At 43.0% G+C, this 21,068-nt stretch overlaps 1 protein-coding gene and 1 pseudogene across 2 annotated transcripts in view; one reads left to right on the forward strand and one right to left on the reverse strand.

Annotated features, from left to right (window-relative positions):
- Nucleotides 1-211: 211 nt before the first annotated feature.
- On the reverse strand, nucleotides 212-384 carry LOC121153527 (annotated as a pseudogene).
- Nucleotides 385-6,314: 5,930 nt separating this feature from the next.
- VCL (vinculin) overlaps nucleotides 6,315-21,068 on the forward strand; it is a 99,241-nt gene continuing 84,487 nt past the window's right edge. Inside the window, exon 1 of one of the 2 annotated variants that reach the window (XM_040975990.1) lies at nucleotides 6,315-6,629. In XM_040975990.1, the coding sequence (XP_040831924.1) occupies nucleotides 6,462-6,629 (168 nt within the window). In that variant the 5' untranslated portion in view covers nucleotides 6,315-6,461. The remainder of the gene's footprint in view (nucleotides 6,630-21,068) is intronic. The other variant, XM_040975991.1, reaches the window with a different exon arrangement.

Consider the following 21,068-nt stretch of genomic DNA (forward strand, 5'->3'; position numbering starts at 1 on the left):
ACTTTCCAATAAAAATAAATAAATCTTTAAAACATTACCATAAACTTAGTGGCTTATAACAATAATCAGTTATTATGTCACAACTGTCAATAGTGGATGTCTTAAATAGTTTGTCTAGGTTCTCAGGTCAGTTTTGGAGGCTGAAATCAGTGTTCCACCGGACTAACTTTTCATCCAGAGGAACTGGGGGAAAATGCTGTTTCCAAAACCTTTCTTGTTCCCATCTGATGTGGGAAATAAGAATGTTTATATTTGAACTATAAACTAGCACTTAACTTTCATTTATAATATAAAGTGTTTTAGGAAAAATTTCCTCTGTGTTCAAAATGCAACTGATAAGAACAGATACTACACTTGATCTTAGCAAAAAGGCCAAGAAGTATTTTGATGTTCAAATTAAATACAAATTGTTTTCCATGTCAGCAATTATAAATGGCAATGTGAAGTGTGCAAGTAATTTTCATGAAATACAGTTAAATAAAAATATGTATAAACTATTGAAAGTGTTTTTTTAATTGTTATTTTTCATGATACGGTTCCATAGGAACAGGGATTCACCCTTCCACGAGCTCCATACTTCCACTATTTTCCCCCGTATTATTACAACAGTATAGTCCTTTAGCAACAGTCACAAGTCTAAAACTCTACTACTTAAGTGTGTTGTGGCATTATAAGTATAGACAATGGCAGACAGTCTAGTATCCCATTCTCAAGAAAATTTTGAAAGTCTTAAGTTTCATTTCACAACGCTAAGTTTATCTTTTTGGGTTATTTTCACTAACATTAAAAAGAGAACATATTTCTGTTGATACGAATTTCTTCAAATAATCACAACAAAATTTTTTATAGGGCCTGACAGCATGGCCTAGGTAAAAGTCCTCTCCTTGAACGCACCAGAATCCCATATGGGTGCTGGTTCTAATCCTGGCAGCTCCACTTCCCTTCCAGCTCCCTGCTTGTGGCCTGAGAAAGCAGTCGAGGACAGCCCAATGCTTTGGGATCCTGTACCTGTGTGGGAGACCTGGAGGAATTCCTGTCTCCTGGCTCCGGATTGGCGCAGCACCGGCCGTTGCGCTCACTTGGGGAGTGAATCATCAGATGGAAGATCTTCCTCTCTATTTCTCCTCCTCTCTGTATATCTGACTTTGTAATAAAAATAAATGAATCTTTTTTAAAAAGCAAAAACAAAATCTTTTATAACAGAGAAACAAATTTACACGGAGTACTCACAATATTTAAGAATTATGTCCCACAGATGGGACCAAGTCTGCTGTACATACTGGCAAGAACGGGAACCAGGGCAGGGGGCAGGCCTGGTGGGGGTTATTGCAGGTCACTCCGATTAGGCTGCAGCTCCCACTGGTATACATGAAGACTGAGTGTGTGGTGGGCAGGATTGGGCTGGATTGCAACACCCACTGATTTGTGTAAAAGACAGGGCTGGAGACAGAACTGACCCAGCAATTGCAACCACCAGCATGTGCATAAGTTGATGGGACAGCAGACTGAGCTGGACCCTGTATTGGCAAGCACATACAAAAATCAGGTCTGGGATCACCTCAGTTTAAGTTTCCTTGAGGATCACCTCAACTGAATTGCTGGACTCAGAACTCCAACCATGTAGAGAGTTGCAGGTTCCATGGTCTGACCATGCAGTGCATGTGTCAGAGCTGGGCCTTCTCAGTGGCTTAGACGGAACAGTGGACAGCATATCAATGTGCACATGGAGGATACAGCAGTACACTGGAGCCTGCAAAGGACACCTGGTACCACAACAGAGGACAGAGGACAGAGCAAACTGATCAATTACCCCAGCTGAGTGCTGGCAGTGAAAATCTGGGCAAATGGAAACTCTAAGGTAGACTATGTCAACCAGTGGATTCTGGAAAGATTTCATCATGCTTGGAGTGGCGAGATCTGCAGTTATTCAGATCTATTGAAATATTGAAATCTCTTGAGCAGGACTCTCAGAGCATGCCCCACATCAGGGGTCCTGGGGTGGTATCTGATGACTGCCATCCATCCCAGGGTGCAGAGATGTTTGGGAGGCTGGGTGTGGCTTCTCTTCTTGTCTCTCCCCTTCCCCCAGTTACAGGAAGAAAAAAGAGAATGTAAAAATGATGATCTCATCTGCCTTCCTGTAGCCCTTGACCCTTATCACCCTAATCAATTATATAAAAATAATGAAAAATCAAAATAATTTAAAAAAAGAGCTATATCCCAGAAAGGGATATTCATTGTGAAACAAAACAAAAATTATCACCACTATTATTTACATATAATCTTTATTTCATATCATTTATATAAAAATTAATATCATATTCTGACAGGCACAAAAGAAAAAAGTTTTTGTCTTCTAAATCTCATCAAGTAAACTAATAATCAGTCTTAACATTATGTGAATGTACCACCCACAAATTTTAAATTACTTATTTACTTATTTTTATTATTTTTATTATTTTTTGAAAGCATAAAGAAAGAAAGAGAGAGAGAGAAAGATGGAAGACACAGATCTTTCATCCCTGGTTCCTTCTCTAAACACTGCACCAATCAATGCTTGGCCAGACAGAACTCAGGATTCAACCCAGGCCTCCCAAATGGATGACAAATACTTGAGTTGTCACCTGCTATTTCCAGAATGCACATGTAGTGGGAAGCTGGAATCGAAAGTGACATTAGTACTGAAACCCAGGCACTAAATGCATGGGCATCAGCAACTAAGGAGGCTCAGTCTGATAGTGCACTCCATGGACAGACCACATATCTTGTGATTTTCCCTGTGGCCAGGGTTTGAGTCCAGCTGTCTAGTTGGGGAGTCCTCAAGAAACCTCGTCCGGGGAGACCTCAGAGTTGACTCTTGTGTGTACCAGCTAGTACAGGGTCAGGTTCGGTCTGTCACCTGTAACAGCCAATGCACACACATACTGGTGGATGCAGCTGACTGTTCAGTTCTGCCCCAGCCCCATTTTTCATATGAACTGGTAGGTGCTGTGGCCCAGCGTAGCCTAGCCCGCAACAGATACAGCCCTCATACACACCAGAGGCTGCCGTAGCCTAGATGGGGTAAACCCCAATATCCCTCACTAGGCCCACCTCTAACCCTAGGTTTTGTCATGCCCACCTAGCCCTTCCTGCATCCTAGCCAGCTCTGGTGCATATCCATTGGTGCTGTGGCTTAGTTCAGCCTGACTAACTGTTAGACACAACCCACATGTATACTGCATAGTGACACGTGCTGCCACTTTGCCCAGCCTGGCCTGCTCTAGTCCTTATCGATTTTATCTTTTTTTTTTTTTTCCGATTTTATCTTGAAACAAGACTACAGTGGGGATGTCCGATGGGACAATGCTTGCATTGGGGTTTGCATTCTCGGTGTATGCTTGGATCTATCTTTTGCCATTGACTTAGGCTAAGTTTTCAACTGTTTGATTCCTCGCCCTGTGGTCCCCTGGCTCTGCCCAGGTTTCTCCATGCTGCCCTGCTCTCTAACCACTGCTGCCTTGGGCTCTATCTTGTTCAAGGCTTTGTATGCACTCCCTACAGGGCCTAGGGGTGAAGTATGGAGGTGGTCATCCCAGGTCAGGGCTATCAGTACAATGGTGTGTTTGACAGTGGACTTGGAGCAGCAAGCCTTTTGCTCATGAATCTGGTGGAAACTGTAACATTTTAGAGGTCACCTATCTGCTGTGGAGGAGGTGGGTCTGTGGGAAGCAGAAAAGTCTGGTTTGGTTTCCTTCCCCCTTGCTGGGGAACAGTGGGAGGCAGACCCTGGAAGGTATTGGGTTGCATGGGTCCACAAGTTCCTGTGAAAGTCTGTACTTATCATATAAGTACATCTGTGCACGGGATGTGACATTAAGTAGGAAATAAAAAACACCATTACAGGTTGAGAAAAATCACTGAAGAAAGGAAGAAGCTTTTGTCCTACTATTTTTAAATCTTTCTCTCTGTTTCTATTTTTCTCTTTAGATCTCCCTTTCCAATAAAAATAAATAAATCTTTTTAAAAATTGCACAGGTCCAACAGTTTAGCTTCTTGGCAAAGCATAGGCCATTGGGAAATATTTTCACTAGATTTGAGGATGTTTTACTTGAAACCCTAATGAGAATGTTTGCCTTAGAAAATGGAGCTTGGGCAAAAGAGAATTTGAGGTGAGGAAGATACTGGAGATGTCTTTTTTTTTTTTCTAAAGATTTATTTATTTTTATTGGAAAGTCAGATTTACAGAGAGAAGCAGAGACAAAGATCCATCCACTGGTTCACTCCCTAAGTGGCCGCAGCAGCCAGAATTGAGCTGATCTGAAGTCAGGAGCCAGGAGCTTCTCCCTGGTCTCTCACATGGGTGCAGGGTTCCAAGGCTTTGGGTCGTCCTCTACTGCTTTCCTAGGCCACAAGCAGGGAGCTGGGTGCACAGAGGGGATTCCAGTGGTTGCAAGACAGGGACTTAACCACTAGGATACTGTGTCAGGCCCCCTGAGGATGTCTTAATTCAAGCATGGTGTGAGAGATCAGCTAATTTGGTCTTAGTTCCAAATGTAAGATGTACATACACTTGTAGGTATCTGTCCCAGATAAATACAACAAAGATAAAGATACGATGCTGTTCACACAGATTTTTTTTTTGTAAGATTTGTCAATTGTGTTGATCTCTCCAGTCAACTAAAAAATTTAAAACATTTATTTGAAAAGCAGAGATAGGGATGGGGAGTGGAAAGACAGAAACAGAGAGAGCTCTCCCATCCCCTGGTTCACTCCCTAAAGGCCCAAACCTACTTAGTTTTTCCAGGCAGAATCCAGGAGCCTCAAACTTCATCTAGGACTCCTGTATGGATGGTAAGAACCTGGAGTATTTAAGCCATCACCTGCTGCCTTCAGGAAATGGGAACTGAGCACTTCTATAGGATGTGGACTCTTCCAAGTGATGCTGAAGTACTGCTGTAAAGATCTGCTCCAAGATTTAAAATGTTTCTTTCTTTTTTTCACACACACACACAAAATCATTTTTTTAAAAACGTTCGTTAGGGCCCGGCGCGGTGGCGCAAGTGGTTAAAGGTCCTCGCCTTGCACGCCCGGGATCCCATATGGGCGCCGGTTCTAATCCTGGCAGCCCCGCTTCCCTTCCAGCTCCCTGCCTGTGGCCTGGGAAAGCAGTCGAGGACGGCCCAAAGCTTTGGGACCCTGCACCCGCGTGGGAGACCCTGAAGAGGCTCCTGGCTTCGGATCGGCATAGTATCGGCCCGTTGCGCTCACTTGGGGAGTGAATCATCGGACGGAAGATCTTCCTCTCTGTCTCTCCTCTCTGTATATCCGCCTTTCCAATGAAAAAATAATAAAAATAAATCTTTAAAAAAAAAAAACGTTCGTTAGAGATGAGGAGATGGGGATTGCAGAACCAAGGGGGCTCTGGTAGTGATAAAGAGGGTAGGGGGTGTGGAAGAGGATGAGGTGCTCTGCGTTGTCAGGCTACATTAGTGGCAAGAATGAACTTTTAACAGTGAAAAAACGAATGCAACCTAAGCCTGTTAGTTGGAAATGGGTCATATAAACTGTTCTATTCCGTGGCATGGAATACCACACAGTCATTAAAAAGAATGAGGTCAGTTTATGTGCAGCTACAAAGATAACTATGGAGGTAAGTAATTAAGGGGCAAAAATACCTAGTTGCCAAGACACGTTAGATCTCCCTGACTTAGAAAGTGCACAGGTGTAAGTAAATGTAGACAGGCCTCATAGGTTACACACCCAGCTGTTAGCTGTGACTACTCCTAAGAGCAGTGGGTGGAGTCGGCGTAAATCAACGGGCACTCACATTTCTCGGCGCACTTCTCCCGTTGTCATCTTTTGACCACAAACGTTTCCATCTGTCACCGAGAGAACACGGAAGGAATATTATCTCGGTCTCATGAGGAGGAAAAAGTTGGGGAGAGAGGTGGGGTGATCTTTAGACTCCCGGTCTCCTCAGACCCTGGAGCCGCCAGGAGAGGTGAGGAGATCCCGCCCAGCTGAGGTGATTCTGCAGAGGGGCGGAGCTCTGCGGACCCCAGGCGGGAGGCGGCCCGGGGAGGCGGGGCCCCCCCGACTCGAGCCGCACGCTCCGTTCCCACCATGCCCTTATAAGGAGCGCCCGGCGTTAAGGGCTCGGGAATCCGGTCTCAATCCCGACGGCGCAGCCCCAATCCCAGGCCCCTCCCTAGGGAATGGGGGCGGGGCGGGACCGCGGCGGCGCGGCGGCAAGGCGGAGCGTCTCGAGGAGAGACCAATAGGAACGGCGTCCCCGGTCGGAGCGCCACTGTCATTGGGCGCGGCGACGCGAGGGGGCGGGGCGCCCGTGAGGCTGGTTACGCTGAGGGAAGCCCCGACTCGGTAGTCGCGGCTGCGAGTCGGTCTGTCCGCCGGAGGCCGTCCCCGCCGATTCTAGTTCTCTTGTGGCCCCGCGGTTCGCCGCCCCGCTCGCCGCCAAGATGCCGGTGTTTCACACGCGCACAATCGAGAGCATCCTGGAGCCGGTGGCGCAGCAAATCTCGCACCTGGTGATCATGCACGAGGAGGGCGAGGTGGACGGCAAAGCCATTCCTGACCTCACCGCGCCCGTGGCCGCTGTACAGGCGGCCGTCAGCAACCTCGTCCGGGTGAGCGCACTGGGCCCGGGGCGGGGGAGCCTTGGCGGGAGCCGAACTCGGGATCCCGGTCCGCCTTGCTGTTCCCTGGAGCCGGCTCGCTACCACACGCCGTGGTTTCCAATGCCGACTCCCCCGGTTCTGTGACCTTGAACAAGCCCCCCTTCCCGAACCGCTCCTGGCCTCAGTTTCCTCATCCGTGCAATGGGGACAGTTGGAATAAAATCTGCCTTGCGGATCTGTGGTGCAGATTCAGTGAGGTGGGATATGTAAAGCGCCTAACACAGGGACGGGTCAAAGAAATCCTGGTTGGGACGTCCGACTGGCCCTGGCCCTCAGCCGGCTACCTTACGGTTGGCTCCTTTTTAAGGCCTCCCCATTCCGGCCTGGGGGTGGGGCGCCGGGCTCTCCCACGGATTCCCTTTCGTTTCTCCCAGGAATTCTTATTTGAAGCACGTTGCTTTCTCTCTCGAATACTTCTCTTCTTACCCGCCCTCGCCTTACTGCCCACTCTTCTCTGCGTCGCCGCCTCCTCCCCGCTCCTGGGCATTTTACTTTCTGTCCACCTCCCTGGCACTCTCACCTTGATGCAGTCCGTCGGGGGCTGGGGCCCCGTGTTCCCTGCGGCCTTCTGTCCTGTGGAGATGGCCACCGGCATTTACCTGCTGTCAGAAGGCTCCTTCTCACCGGGCCTTTCAGACTCTACGGGGGTCCTCCTCTTTGGCCCCTCCTCCTGGCAGGAAGCAAGATGGAGCTGCTGGGAGAGGCCTGTGGAATCTGGGATCTGTCGCCCGTGCCGGAGAGAAGGCTGGGGCGTCCCCTCCCCAGCCCACAACTTGCCGGTCGCCGACTGGCTCTGCAGACCCTTGTGGTCCGCAGCTGTGACTGATAATTGAAGTGATTCCGGGAGGAGCTGGAGCCTGCTTCTGAAATGGGATAAGAGGTGCTGAGACCAGTCTGCTAACAGTCCCCTGCTTCATGTCACACTCGATGTCCTGGAGCGGGTGACTCAGGCTGCTGTTGCTTGTTAGCAGCAACTTGGGGAAAAGTTCACGCTGCTCCCTCTTGGCACTGTGTAAATAGTGTGAGTTGGGTGCCTGGGAGGTTGCAGACGACTGTGGGTCTGGGTGGGGCCGGAGTTACTTATCTGATTAGAGCACTTGGGTGCACTTGCAGGCACTTCAGCGACCGAAAGTCTTCCTCAGTCTTAAGGGGCTCCTGGACTGTCTCAAGCGGTTCAGGGAACACCTTTGACTAAACTCCTGATCTTTGCACAGATTCAGTAAGAATCTATCTGGAAAGGATACTGTGTTCATTCAGAATGTCTAGTTCTGGCTACACTGCTCCATGTTCTTTTTGTAACCAATTTTAATCTGAGACTCCAGAGTGCATTCTTATGTAGTGTTGTCTAACATGGGCTGCATTCCAGGCCTCCATTTTTCAACAAATGGGAAACAATGTAAAGAGACAAGGTAATTGTGTCCCTCCGTGTAGTACTTCAGGAAATGAAATCTTAAAACCACATGTTGCACTTGGAACAGAGTTTGTGTAGTCTAGGGGGTTGATATCTGGTTAGGCTATTTAGAGGAAAGTTATTTATGAGCCTCCATGTCATGAATTAATCAGCATTGAATGTCTGCTGTATAGAGCGCATTGTTAATAAACCAGTGGTTCTCAGCTCTGAGTGTGCATGAGAATCACCAGTGGGCCCTTTCAGGAATAAAGATGTCCAGTTCCCAGCCTGGACTGAGGAGCTTTCCAAGGAATGGGACCAAGGCCTCTGCATTTTATTTTATGTTATTTTAATTTAAATTTTATTTTATAGGGAGAGAGAGAAGGAGAGAAGGACAAAGTGTATTCCCATCCCTTGGTTCACTGCCTTAGTGCTTGCACGAGCCTAGGCTGGGCCAGGGCTGAAGCTGGGAGTCTGGAACTTAGTACGCAGGTGGCAGGAACACAATGACTTGTGCCATCAGTCCTGCCTCCCAGGGGCCTTTGTTAGCAGGAATCTGGAGTCAGGAACAGGAGCTGGGAATTGAACCCAGTCTTTCTGATGTGGGAGATTATCATCTTTTTCCCCTTCTTTTAAATTAATTTAATTAATTTATGTATTTATTTTTAGGATTTATTTATTTGAAAGGCATAGTTACCATCTTCCATCTACTGGTTCATTTTCCAAATCTCAACAATGACTGTAGCTGGGCCAGGCTGAAGCCAGGAGCCTGGAACTCTGTCTGGGTGTCCCATTTGAGTAGCAAATAGCTCAATTTATACAGGAAGCCAGCTGTATTGGCCATGACATTGTTCCCTAGCTTTTGCGTTTTTAAGAAGCTCCATAGATAGTTGTGCTTCATACTCTTGGATAAGAAGTTTTATTAGATAGTATAATGCAAATACAAAAGAAATAAGACCTAGTAAGCTGTAAGCAATTAATGTTACTTCCCAATACATACAAAAGAAGGTGGTAGATATGAATTAGCAGGGAGAAAGCAGGATTGTGACCGAAGGTGCTTGTGAACTCCCTTTCCAGGTTTCAGTGGGCAGAGTATCTTGACTGCAGCTGGAGAGGCAAGTTGGATAGAGCGGAGAAATTGGTACAGGACATACAGGCAGTTTAACAGAGGACCTTATCCAACAAGATGAAAGTGGGAGGATCAGGATGGCATGTGAGGGAGAATGTGTGCATTGTGTTCTGGGAAAGCTAGAGGACCTGGCCCTTGTTTTTGAATTCTGAATTCCAAGTGTGGCTTTTAGATATATGGATCCTGTGCATGCCTCAAGGCCCTAGCTAGATTGTCTCTGTGGAGCAAAAGCCTTGTTTAATATTTCTTGGTAAGAACCTCAGTTCCTACTCTCAGCATTGTTACACAGGATGCCTTGATAGATGTTGAAAGAAACTAGGAAGGATGGGAAGGGAAGGAAATGGGAAGATTTAAGATTGGTCATAAAGAAATGGAAGTTCAGACTTTGGGTGTGGCAGAGAAAGTAGAGAAGTGATTAATCATTAGTATATTCAAAGAGATAGTAAAACTTGAAAGTAGAAATAAATATAAGATAATAAAACTGATTTTGGGGTTTGTAATTTTGGGTTAAAACAAGTTGTAGATGGGTCCCTGCCATCCATGTGGGAGATCAGATGGAGTTCTAGCTTCTGCCTGGGCCAGCCCAGGGTAATATTGGAGAATGAACCAGCAGATGAAAGATTTCTTTTATCTCTTTGCCTCTTAATAAAGTAATCAAAGCTATTTCTAAAAAAGAAAATAATTGGTACAGTCTTTTATCAAGCTAATCCTCTGCCTGTAGTGCCAGCATTCCGTAAGAACGGTGGTTTTAGTCCTGTCTACTCCACTTCTGATCCAGCTTCCTATTTATGGACTAAGAAAGCAGCAGAGGATGGCTCAAGTCCTTGGGCCCCTACCTCTATGTGGAAAGAAGCTCTGGGCTTTAGTATAGCACAGCTCCGATCATTACGGCCATTTAGGAGTGAGCCAGGGCATGTCTCCACTTCTTCTTGTGTCTGTAAACCTGCCTTTCGGATAAAAAATACTTAAATCTTAATAAAAAAAAAAAGGGGGGGGTGAGAAGAAAGGAAGGAAGCAAGAAAAAGAAAAGAAAACGTTGAAGATGTGGTAAGGAACTACCCAGGCATGAGTGGTATTGTACTGCTAGTAAAGTTTCCAGATGCAATGCTAACATCCCATATGGGCACTGGTTTATCCTAGATGCTCCACTTGTGGTCCAGCTACCTGCTAATGTGCCTCAGAAAGCAATGGAAGATGGGCCAAGTATTTGGGCCCTTGCACCCACATGGGAGACCATGGTAAAGCTATTGGCTTTGGGAAGTGTACCAGTGGATAATATTCTGTTTCTGTTTCTCTCTCTCTCTCTCTCTCTGTAGCTCTACCTTTGAAATAAATAAATCAACCTTAAAATAGGAAAAGAATCTGAGGACCAAGTTTTGACTTTAAGGGCTTTTAAGGAGACAATATTTAGTTTGCATTTTGTGTATATTTGCTAAGCAGAATCATCTGCTCGCTCCATGTTCAGATTGCATACAGGTTGAAAATGCTTTTGAGTCCAGAAATGTTTCTGATTATTTTAAAATGTGGAATATTTGCATATGTATATTTTGGCAAGAGGACCCAATTTATAAATAATTTATGTTTCAGGTATACTTTATACACACAGCCTGAAGGTAATTTTAGATAGTATTTTTAGTGCATCTGTGTGTTACTCATTGTTTGAGGTCAGGTGTGGAATTTTCTACTTGTAGTGTCATGTCCGCACTCAGAATGTTTGGATTTTGAAGCATTTCAGAGTTTGTATTTTTGGAGTGGGGACACAAAACATGTATTAAAAGTGAAATATCACTTTTACTTCTTGGGGTAGAATGGGAATATTTATTTATATAGTCTTGTTTTAATTTTTTTTTAATTTTACTTGAAATTTAGAATTACATAGAAAGGGAGAAGAGCACTGGTTCACTCCCCAAAAGGGCACTACAGCTAGACTAGGACAGTCCAAAGCCAGAACCCAGGAGCTTCTTCCAGGTCACTCATCTGAGTGCAGAGCCCTGAAGACTTGGGCATCCTCTGCTGCTTTCCTAGGCCATCAGCAGGGAACTGGATTGGTGCCACAGGCTGAGGATTAGCTCGCCATGCCACTGGTCTGGTCCCTCATGTCCTTATTTTCTACTTAAGATCCTGAACAGCATCGTTTCTGTATTGGTTCTTTTGAACAAGGTTCTCACACGTAGCGTCATGTTTTCAGGGTTCATTTGTGGTGTAGCACCTTCCTTTTTGTTGTTGAATAATATTCCGTTGTAAGAATTAAAGCCATTTTAAGCACAGAGGGTGAGCCCATTGCAGTAATAAACAAGGGAGAGGAGGCAGCAAGGAGTCAGATGGGAAGGAAAAATAGAAGAGCAGTATAAGAAGTTCTAGGAATGATGGGACTCAAAAGATAAGTCTTTGACTGCCCATCTGCTAGTACGATATAAATTTTTCCACTGAATTAAACAATAGAAATCTGTCAGTCTTTGATTGTGACTTTATAGTCATGTCAGTTTTATTAATGGGGCTTCAGATTCTTTGCCTTCCCCATTGCATCTGAGGGCGTGTGCTGTAACTACTCCTTGGGTTCATGAAATATTTATTTTGGGATTTTTTAATGGCCTTGACTTTTATGGGCCTTACCCATATATCAAATGCTTTTGTGACCAGCTCTGGAACAGTTAGCATCATTGTCTTCACTTTAAACTGATGGGAAAGGCTGCGATGCTCTTAAAAAGAGACCAGCAGTTAATCTTATCACTTGTAATGATCAGTGTTAACATCTGAAATTATGTTTGCTTTACTTTATTTTGCTAGTGTTGTGCTTGCTTTAGTAACACCAACAAAATAAGTAATAGTTGGATGTTAGGCTTGTGAGGGATATTTTCTATATTTTTTGATTTAAAAAATTAGCAAGTAATTACTATAATGAAAGATTGAGTAAATAATAAGAACATTTATATAATTCTTTTTATTTTAAAAGCTATATTTATTTGAAAACCACAGTCATAAAGAGAGACAGATCAAGAAAGAGAGAGGCCCTCCATTTACTGGTTCACTACCCAAATGCCCACAACAGCCAGGGTTGGGTCAGCCTGAGATCAGAAGCAGGAACTGCATCTGACTTTCCCACCTATGTGGCAGAAACTCTAGTACTCGATCCATTATCTGCTGCCTTCCAGGCGTGCCTTAGCAGGAAGCTGCATTGGAAGCAGAAGCAGGACTGTGATACGGGGTGCAGACGTCCCAAGTATGGCTTATTCTGTAACAACAATCCCTACCCCATGTTTATATGATTCTTAAAATACTCTCCAATTGGTAGTCTCAGCATTTCTGTGGATAGATATTACTGTTGTCCCCGTTTTACAACTCTATGTAGAACTACATAGAGTTCAGAGAAGTAAATTGCTCATAATGGCAAAGCAAGTTAGCCTAGCCTCAAAATCGATTCTCTTGTTTTTTTTTTCTAATCTACCATCCCACATGCGGGTAGAGAAAATTTGCTAAATATGGGTAGAGGATTTCCACTTAGAATGACATGCACCAAGAATGCTGTTATAGAGTTTCCATTCATTCTGGACCAAGCAACAGTATGTGTTGAGAACCTGGCTTTGGCATAGCCTATGTGAAGGGTTTAAATGAGAAGAGTGAAGGGAGGTGGGCTTTTTCATAGCCACACTGAATTTCATGGTATTTATTTTTCTGAGAAATAAGAATAGATACAGATCAGCCTAATAGTATTTATGCCTGCAAAACAGATAAAGCCTTTTGTACTAAATGTGATTGCTTAGCTTAAAGCCTTATTGGAACTAAATAGCATTTAAACTAAATGTGTAGCTTCTTTGAGAAATAATGGAATTTCATCTGAAAATGTGCTTCCAGATCAAGAAGTAAAGAATAAGATGTGAATTTTAATATTTAATATATATTGTTTAAAGATTCTATTTCTTTCTTTCTTTTTCTTTTTTTTTTTTTTTTTGAAATGTAATTAGAGGGAGGGAGAGACACAGATAGGTCTTCTGTCTGCTGGTTCATTCCCTAAATGGCCACAATAGTCAGCGCTGGCCTAGGCTGAAGCCAGGAGCTTTTGGTTCTCCCTCATGGGTAAAAGGCCCAAGCACTTGGGCAGTCCTCTGTGGCTTTCCCAGGCACATGAGCAGAGACCTGGATTGGAAGAGAAGCAGCCGGGAGTCATGGTTGCTTAAGTTACAACGCTGTAATGCCAGCCACAGTAATGTTTAATACTTACTTGTATGACTTAGAGAAGACTTTTGGAGATTATACATATTTCTACAACTGTGTTTAAAGTTTCTATGGAACCGTGAATTACACGTTTATATGTTTCTGACCTGTGCAAAGTTGGGGCTGTTCTAAAACTGTTTTATAAGTAGTGCTGGTGCAATTCCAAATGAACAAAATGTAGCTTAGTCAATGGCATTGTTGGTATATATTAATCATCATAGCTGCCTTCTGAAAAGTAAACCTGATAATTTAATATACTTATTTAATTATGGTCATTTATGTAGTTGTAAAATGCTTATACTTTATTGTGTCATAATTGTGTATTCATCCTTTTCATAGTCTTACAATTCCCTGGTGCTTCACAGAACCTTGGGAGGGGAGTGGGTTGGGAACATCTTCGTTATCCACAGTCCCCTTAGCATGCATAATTCTTTTTTTTTTTAAAGACTCATTTATTTATTTGAAAGTAACAGTTAAAAAGAGACAGGGAGAGGAAGAAAGAAATCTTCTTCTACTACTTCACTGCCCAGATGGCTGCAGCAGCTTGGGCTGGGCTGGTTAGCGGCTTTACCTGCTACACTACAGCACTGGCCTCACAGCGTGTATGTTTTCTGTTGGGACACGCATACGCGTTCAGTGTTAGTCTTACTCATTGGGCTGTAGGTCTCTTACTGGCAGGGACTATGTGTATTCTGCACTGTGAATTTTTAAAATTGAATCAACATGCCCAGGTTTTTTTTTTTAAATATAAAATAGGAATTATTGTGCAACCAGTATTTCCTATCCTCAGCTTTCAAACATCTGGTGTAGACAAATTTGATCACTATTGAATTTATAATGGATTTTGACTGGGAAAAAAAAAAGGATATATATTCAGAGGGAGGAATGGATGGCTAACTGCCCATTGTTTGAGATAACAAAAGTGTTGAGGCTATTTTGGATTGTGGTTTCTCTGTTTCAAAATCATTTCAACTATGCAAGCCACTTACTAAATTCATAACGTGAGACTATGTTGTCTCCTATCTGAAAGTGGCATTTGGATTTTGCATTTCTTTTTTGGGAGTGTCTTTTAAAAAATGTAATGATTTAGGCCAGGTGTTGATATATTACTTGAATGTAACCACTGGTTAAAGGGTAGTCTCATAGTATGAGTCATGAATTTCTTGTTTAAAGGATCTTGAGCATATGGCAAGGGATAAAGATATCCATCCAGTTTGCTGCATTTTTGCTTACTGGGCCCAGCCAGTTCATTAAATGGTCATGACAGTGGGACATATTTTTACATAATAATTGGCAGTATCAAAAGTAGCAGTCAGGGCCTGGCGCATTAGCCTAGTGGCTAAAGTCCTAATCTTGAACATGTTGGTATCCCATCCCATATGGGCACAGGTTCGTGTCCTGGCGGCCCTGCTTCCCATCCAGCTCTCTGCTTGTGGCCTGGGAAAGCACTAGAGAATGGCCCAAAGCCTTGGGGCCCTCCACTTGTATGGAAGACTGGGAAGAAGCTCCTGGTTTCACATTGGCTCAGCTCCGGTATTGCGGCCACTTGAGGAGTGAACCAGAGAACAGAAGATCTTTCTCTCTGTCTCTCCTCCTTTCTATATACCTGACTTTTCAATTAAAAATTAATAATAATAATAATAAAGTAGCAGTCATTCATGAGCAAATATCAAAAACTAGTTAGTTTTTCTCTAGCTGCTCTCCCTAGAAGAATGCTCTGTGCCCAGGCCTGTTGGTTAAAACCAATCAGTTCTTGTTGCTGTTTGTCAGGTGTACCCTTCCAGGTGTGGAATACGCTTGGCCCGCCAGCTACGTAAGGTTTGAGAAGTCCTTTGGTCTGGCCTTGCTGAGACAACCATAGACAGAACTCAAAGTTCAGTCAATCTACAATAGGCTGCTTTTAAGTTGATGGTTTTGTATGACCGGCAGATGATAGAAATATCCACATGGCCCATGGCAGATAAAAGGTTCTTTGCCCCTTCAGCTTTGAAGTTTTAACAACCTGCAGTGCTATATGAGATATATCCTTTAGAGTGAGATTTTACGAGGAACATTCAAATCTGTGATAGGTCTCTGAGAAATCAAAAGGAGAGGCTTGACACATTGTTGGAGGAAATCCTATTGGAAGGTGTCTTCTTTCTTTTCCTTGTACCCTGGATTCTGTATTTCTTGCTGTGTGTGCTCAGGTGTATTGGGCCATCTATGTCCAGCATGAGTTTTAGCATGAGTTTTGAATGGTCTGGGTGGCTGCTGTTCCCCCACCCCTCAACGATTTTTAGTTATTTAGTCTCCATTGGGTTTGGTGTAGGACAGAAAGGCTAAGTTGCATATCAGCAGAAAACTAGAATTGAGAGCAGAGGCTGGAATTGCAACCTAAGGAACCCCAGTATGGAATGTGGGTATCTCAAAATGGCATCTTAACCAATGTGTCAAATTCCTATGCCTTTGCTCTCTTTTGGTCTCTGAGTATAAATACAAATTTAGCCATGTGGTTGCATTGGCTCCTTTCTTTTTCACCATTAAAACAGAAGCAAAAGCAACTAACTTTAATTCACTTTTCCACTCCTGAATTTGCGAAGAAAAGTTAGGAAACTCAGAGTCTTGATATATACTGGAACTTTTTCTGTGGTATACTGTTTGAGGGGGGTGGCTGAGCCCTAGTTAGCTACCAGCTGTTTTAGTAAATTTGTAATGAAAGAAGTTCAAAACAGTGGACTGGATCCTGCAAGAACTACTAGTCTTGACATACTTATTAAGGAGTGAGATGGAGGTCGGTGTCATGGCGCAATGGATTAAGTTGCTTCCTGTGATGCTGACATCCCCTGAGCTACCAGTTCAAGTTCTGGTTGCTCCTCTTCCAATCCAGATCCCTGCTAAGCACCTGGGATAATAGTGGAAGATTTCCCAGTGCTTGGGAGACAACTGGATGAAGTTGAAGACTCTTGGCTTCTGTCTGGTCCAGCCCTGGTCATTGTAATCGTTTGGGGTATGAGCCAGCTAATGGAAGATCTTCCTGTCACTTTGTGTCATTGCTGGATCATTTGTCTTTGGATGATTGAAGTGATTGCAGTTTTTCTTCACTCTTCCTCTCTTCCTAGGGTTTTCCGCTTTAGGTTGTTGGGTTTGGGATGACATCGGGCAGTTTATATTCTTGATATTCCCTAGAACTGCACTTGTTAGTCTCTGGCTCATGGTAGTCCCTCACTGTGTGTGTTGTGTTTTGATACTTAATGTACCAGTTTTTCATCTTAGATATTTCATGTTGAGGACACCAGCTCACTGTCTCCTGTCTTCTATTGAAGGCATTGTGATTCTTTTGTCTTTTCTCATCTGCTAGCATATACCAAAAGCCTGTATAATTACATAAGAAACAAAGCACAAATTATGCTATATGAAGCTGTTGACATGTTTTGGATGTTTTGGCCTTCAGATTTTAAAAATGTCTGATTTTTTTTCTATCAGAGGTTAATTTCATTGGATTAGTAGGAGAGAAAAAGTGTAGAGGTTGAGAGTTGGTAAGTCTTAATATAAAGATGGTTTACAATTTTTTTAAAAAAGATTTATTTATTTTTATTGGAAAAGCAGGGTTACAGAGAGGAGAGACAGGAAGATCTTCTGTCCTCTGGTTTACTCCCTAATTTGCCACAATGGCTGGAGCTGAGCCAAGGTGAAACTAGGAGCTTCTTCTGGGTCTCCTACACAAGTATAGAGTCCCAAAGTTTTGGACTGTTCTCTAGTGGTTTTCCAGGCCACAAGCAAGGAGCTGGATGGGAAGTGAAGTAGCTGGGATATGCACCAGTGCCCATATGGCATCCTGTTGTGTGCAAGGCAAGGATTTAGCCACTAGGCTAACACACCAGGACTTACAAATTCTTAACTTGTGGAAAATGACTGTTGACTCAGAGAATTCCCACTGATAAAATTTCTAGTTGAGTTAGTTTTAAGGCAAAAGTGGCTGAATTTCATTCCAGTTCTTAGCCACTGCTGGACACAGTCCAAGTCAAAGTCATTCCTTCTTTTGAAATAAGCTTGAGTTATTCCCACAAGTAAGCTTTCTGTGAACAAAGAGTAATGGCATGTTTGTTCTCAGAGATGAGAGTTGAGGGACCTTTATTATGTACATTTTCTGTGTTTCCAGCCTTCTCTCTGTCCATGCCCCATCCCAAGGGAACTTGGTCATCTTTTATCCACCAGACAGCATGCATTTACTCATACCATTAAAGCAGATGAGATATGGATGAGCTACTGGATCTTCTATGTGGAAAAAAATTGAGACCAACCGCATTTAAATTTCTCTTCCTGCCATCCTCCCTAAGCAGCAAAAATTACTTATCAAACTCAAGCAGTGGGGGTGGGTGTTTGGCATAGTGGTTAAGATGCTGCTTGGGATACCTACAATCTGTGTGGGCATGCCTGGGTTTGAATCTGCTCCCAGTTCTAGCATTTCTCCTAATGTGTACTCCAGGACTCAGCAGGTAAACCAGCCGATAGGAGATCTCTCTCAATATGTTTCTCTACCTTTCAAATAAACAAAAAATAAAAACAAAATTTAGCTGTATACTATTTATATATTTATTACTTGTTTAGTGTTCTACCTAGGGGCAAATATTGCCTCTGCTGTTTGTTTCTAAATTTCTAGCAGCCTTCATAGCTTGGCACATAGTAGGGTCTTGAGAAATATTTGTTGAGTAATCAAATAAAAAGAACATGTGCTATGTCTGTACCCATATGTGTTTGAAGCTTCTTTAAAATAGTGTAATTTGTGCTTGGAATGAATCTTGGTGAAATTTAACTGTCAGTTTGGAAAGTAGTTGTAATTGCATGCTTTAGGATCAAATTAAATTAACTTAATTATCAGTTACATTCAATAGATTTTAACCAGCAAAATAGTTTTTAAAAATGTGAGTCCAATAACTGCCACAACTAGAAAAAGTTCTGAGAACTCTAGCCAGCGATGTGATAGGACAACATTTATAGAAAAATGAATGGTGAAAAGCAGAAAATAATAGGCTATAGGTTAATTAGTTGGTCAATTGATTCCAGCTTAACTAGTTAATTCTTTGCAGTCTGATCAGTTAACTCACTGTAGGGCTTTTTGCAGCCAGCCAGGCTTAGGGTAGTTATATTCTGAATTGGTTTGGTTTGTTGGGCCCAGTGTAGGTGTCTAATCTAAAATAATGGCCTCTTAGAAAATCAGTTAATAGGATCATCCATGCATAAGTTCTGAGTACAGTGTCCTAAGATGCAGGTGGGGATACTCGTACCCAGTCCAACATAGAGTTATGCAGAATATGTGGAAAAAGTGATAACAAATGATGAATTTGGAATTCTGTTATTTTCAATGTATTATAACTAAAAATAGCTAGCTTTGTCAAAATGCACTTGCTCTAAATTAGTGAATGCCAAAGTTAGTCTTTAGGTGTATATGCTTGGTAAATCTGCCTAGAAACATAACAAGATTCTTTGGAAGCCATTGAGTATAGTTGTTGGGAGTTAAATACCCTAGAGGCAGGCTTTTATCTAGTGCTTAAGATACTTGTTAAGATGTTGGTGTCCTAATCAGGTCGCCTCGGTTAGGTACCTGACTCCAGCTTGACTTCAGCTTCCAGCCAATGTGACCTTTGAGAGACAAGGGTACTGACTAAGTAATTGGATTCAGGTTGTGTCCTGATCTGGGTTTGGCCCAGCCATTCCCACATATTAGGAGCATTTTGGTAGTGAGTCAGTGTATGGGAACTGTATGTCAAAAAAGAAAGCAGGATGGAGAGGGAGAACAAAAGATTTTTCTCCATTGTGTGTCCTGTGGTAGGCTTGAAAAAACAACTTAAGCTCCTGGCGTAACAACACACCATTGCTGTCTTTAAGAGAGGTAACATGGAAGTTATTTAATCTCTTATTTCTCATGGTTCTCCTCTGTAAAATACAGCTAAAGATAGTGCCTGACTCATAGTATTGTGAGGATCAAGTGAGTTTATTAGAATATTTATAACTATTCATGACACATCCTTAAGAGGCCAATGAGTGCTAGATGTTATTAATATATTTTCCCATGATCTTTAAGTCACATTTAAAAATGTTAGTCTAATAAAAAGGCAGTGCTGGTTTTTAAAAAATGTCTAGGCATAGCTTTTAAGTTTTACTCAACAAGGCAAAATGCCAAGGAAAGCTTTCAGTAGAATTCCATATGTTGTGGAATCTACAGTTTTACCAACTGTGGGGAAAATACCAGTGACAGTTTTAGATAACTGAACCTTTTATTGCCAGCTTCTTATGATTAAAGACAAACATCTAGTTTTTTTTTTAAACCAATTTATTTAAAAATTTTATTTGTTTGAAAGAGGAGAAAAAGAGAGGGAGTGAGACAGAGACAAAGAGAAAGAATCTTGCATTCTCTGGATCTTTCTTCAACTGCCTACAACACAGCCTGGCTGGGCCAGGCTGATGCCAGGAGCCAGAAACCCTGGCTCTTCCATGTGGTGGCAGGATCGAAGTACGGGAGCTATCACCTGCTCTCTTCCAGGGTTTGCACTAGCAGGAAGCTGGAATGGCAAATGGAACCAGGACTCTCATTGTGGTACTCTGATATTGATTACAGGTGTCCCAATTGGGTAGTACCCTAACTGCTGTGACAAACACCCGCACCCTAAATTCTTAATGATCTATTTTTTTTTTTTTTACTTTGAAGCAATAGCAAGGGCATTAAAAGCACATTTTTCCTTTCCCCAATTTAAAAGCAAAAATTAGGGCCTAGCGCAGTGGCCTAATGGCTAAAGTCCTCACCTTGAATGTACCAGGATCCCATATGGACGCTGGTTCTAATCCCAGCAGACCCACTTCCCGTCCAGCTCTCTGCTTGTGCCTGGGAAAGCAGTCCACAAGGATGGCCCATTGCCTTGGGACCGCACCCGTGTGGGAGACCTGGAGGAAGTTCCTGGCTCCTGGCTTCAGATTGGTTCAGCCCCTGCTGTTGCAGTCACTTGGGGAGTGAATCATTGGATGGAAGATCTTCCTCTCTGTCTCTCCTCCTTTCTGTATATCTGACTTTGTAATGAAAATAAAATAAATCTTCAAAAAAAAAAATCTACATCAGTTTTGATAGTCTCTTGTGTTCTTTTAAAAATCGCTTTCCTTTTTCTTTTATAAAGAATATCTTGGACTATAGAAACTATAAGACCTTAATACTTTCATAGCAATGGCAAGGCACTTTTAAAATCTGGTCAAATGCTGTGATAATATTACTATGTTAAGATGTGGAATCTTGGGCCCAGTGTGATAGCCTAGTGGCTAAAGTCCTTGCCTTATACTTGCCAGAATCCCATACGGGCACCAGATATAATCCCGACGGTCCCGCTTCCCATCCAGTTCCATGCTTGTGGCCTGGGAAAGCAATTGAGGATGGCCCAAGGCCTTGGGACCCTGCACCCACATGGGAAACCCGCAGAAAGCTCCAGTCTCCTGGCTTCAGATTGGCTCAGCTCTGGCCATGCGGCTGCTTGGAGAATGAATCAGTAGATGGAAGATGTTCTTTTGTGTCTCTCCTCCTCTATATGTATCTGACTTTACAATAAAAATAAATAAATATTAAAAAAAAAAAGATTGTGGAATCTGGGACCAGCATTGTGGCACAGTGGACAAAGCTGCTGCCTATGATGATGGC

The sequence above is a fragment of the Ochotona curzoniae genome, unplaced genomic scaffold (genome assembly GCF_017591425.1).
Source record: "Ochotona curzoniae isolate NIBS_2020 unplaced genomic scaffold, NIBS_Ocur_1.0 contig_2692, whole genome shotgun sequence".
Classification (NCBI taxonomy): Eukaryota; Metazoa; Chordata; class Mammalia; order Lagomorpha; family Ochotonidae; genus Ochotona; species Ochotona curzoniae.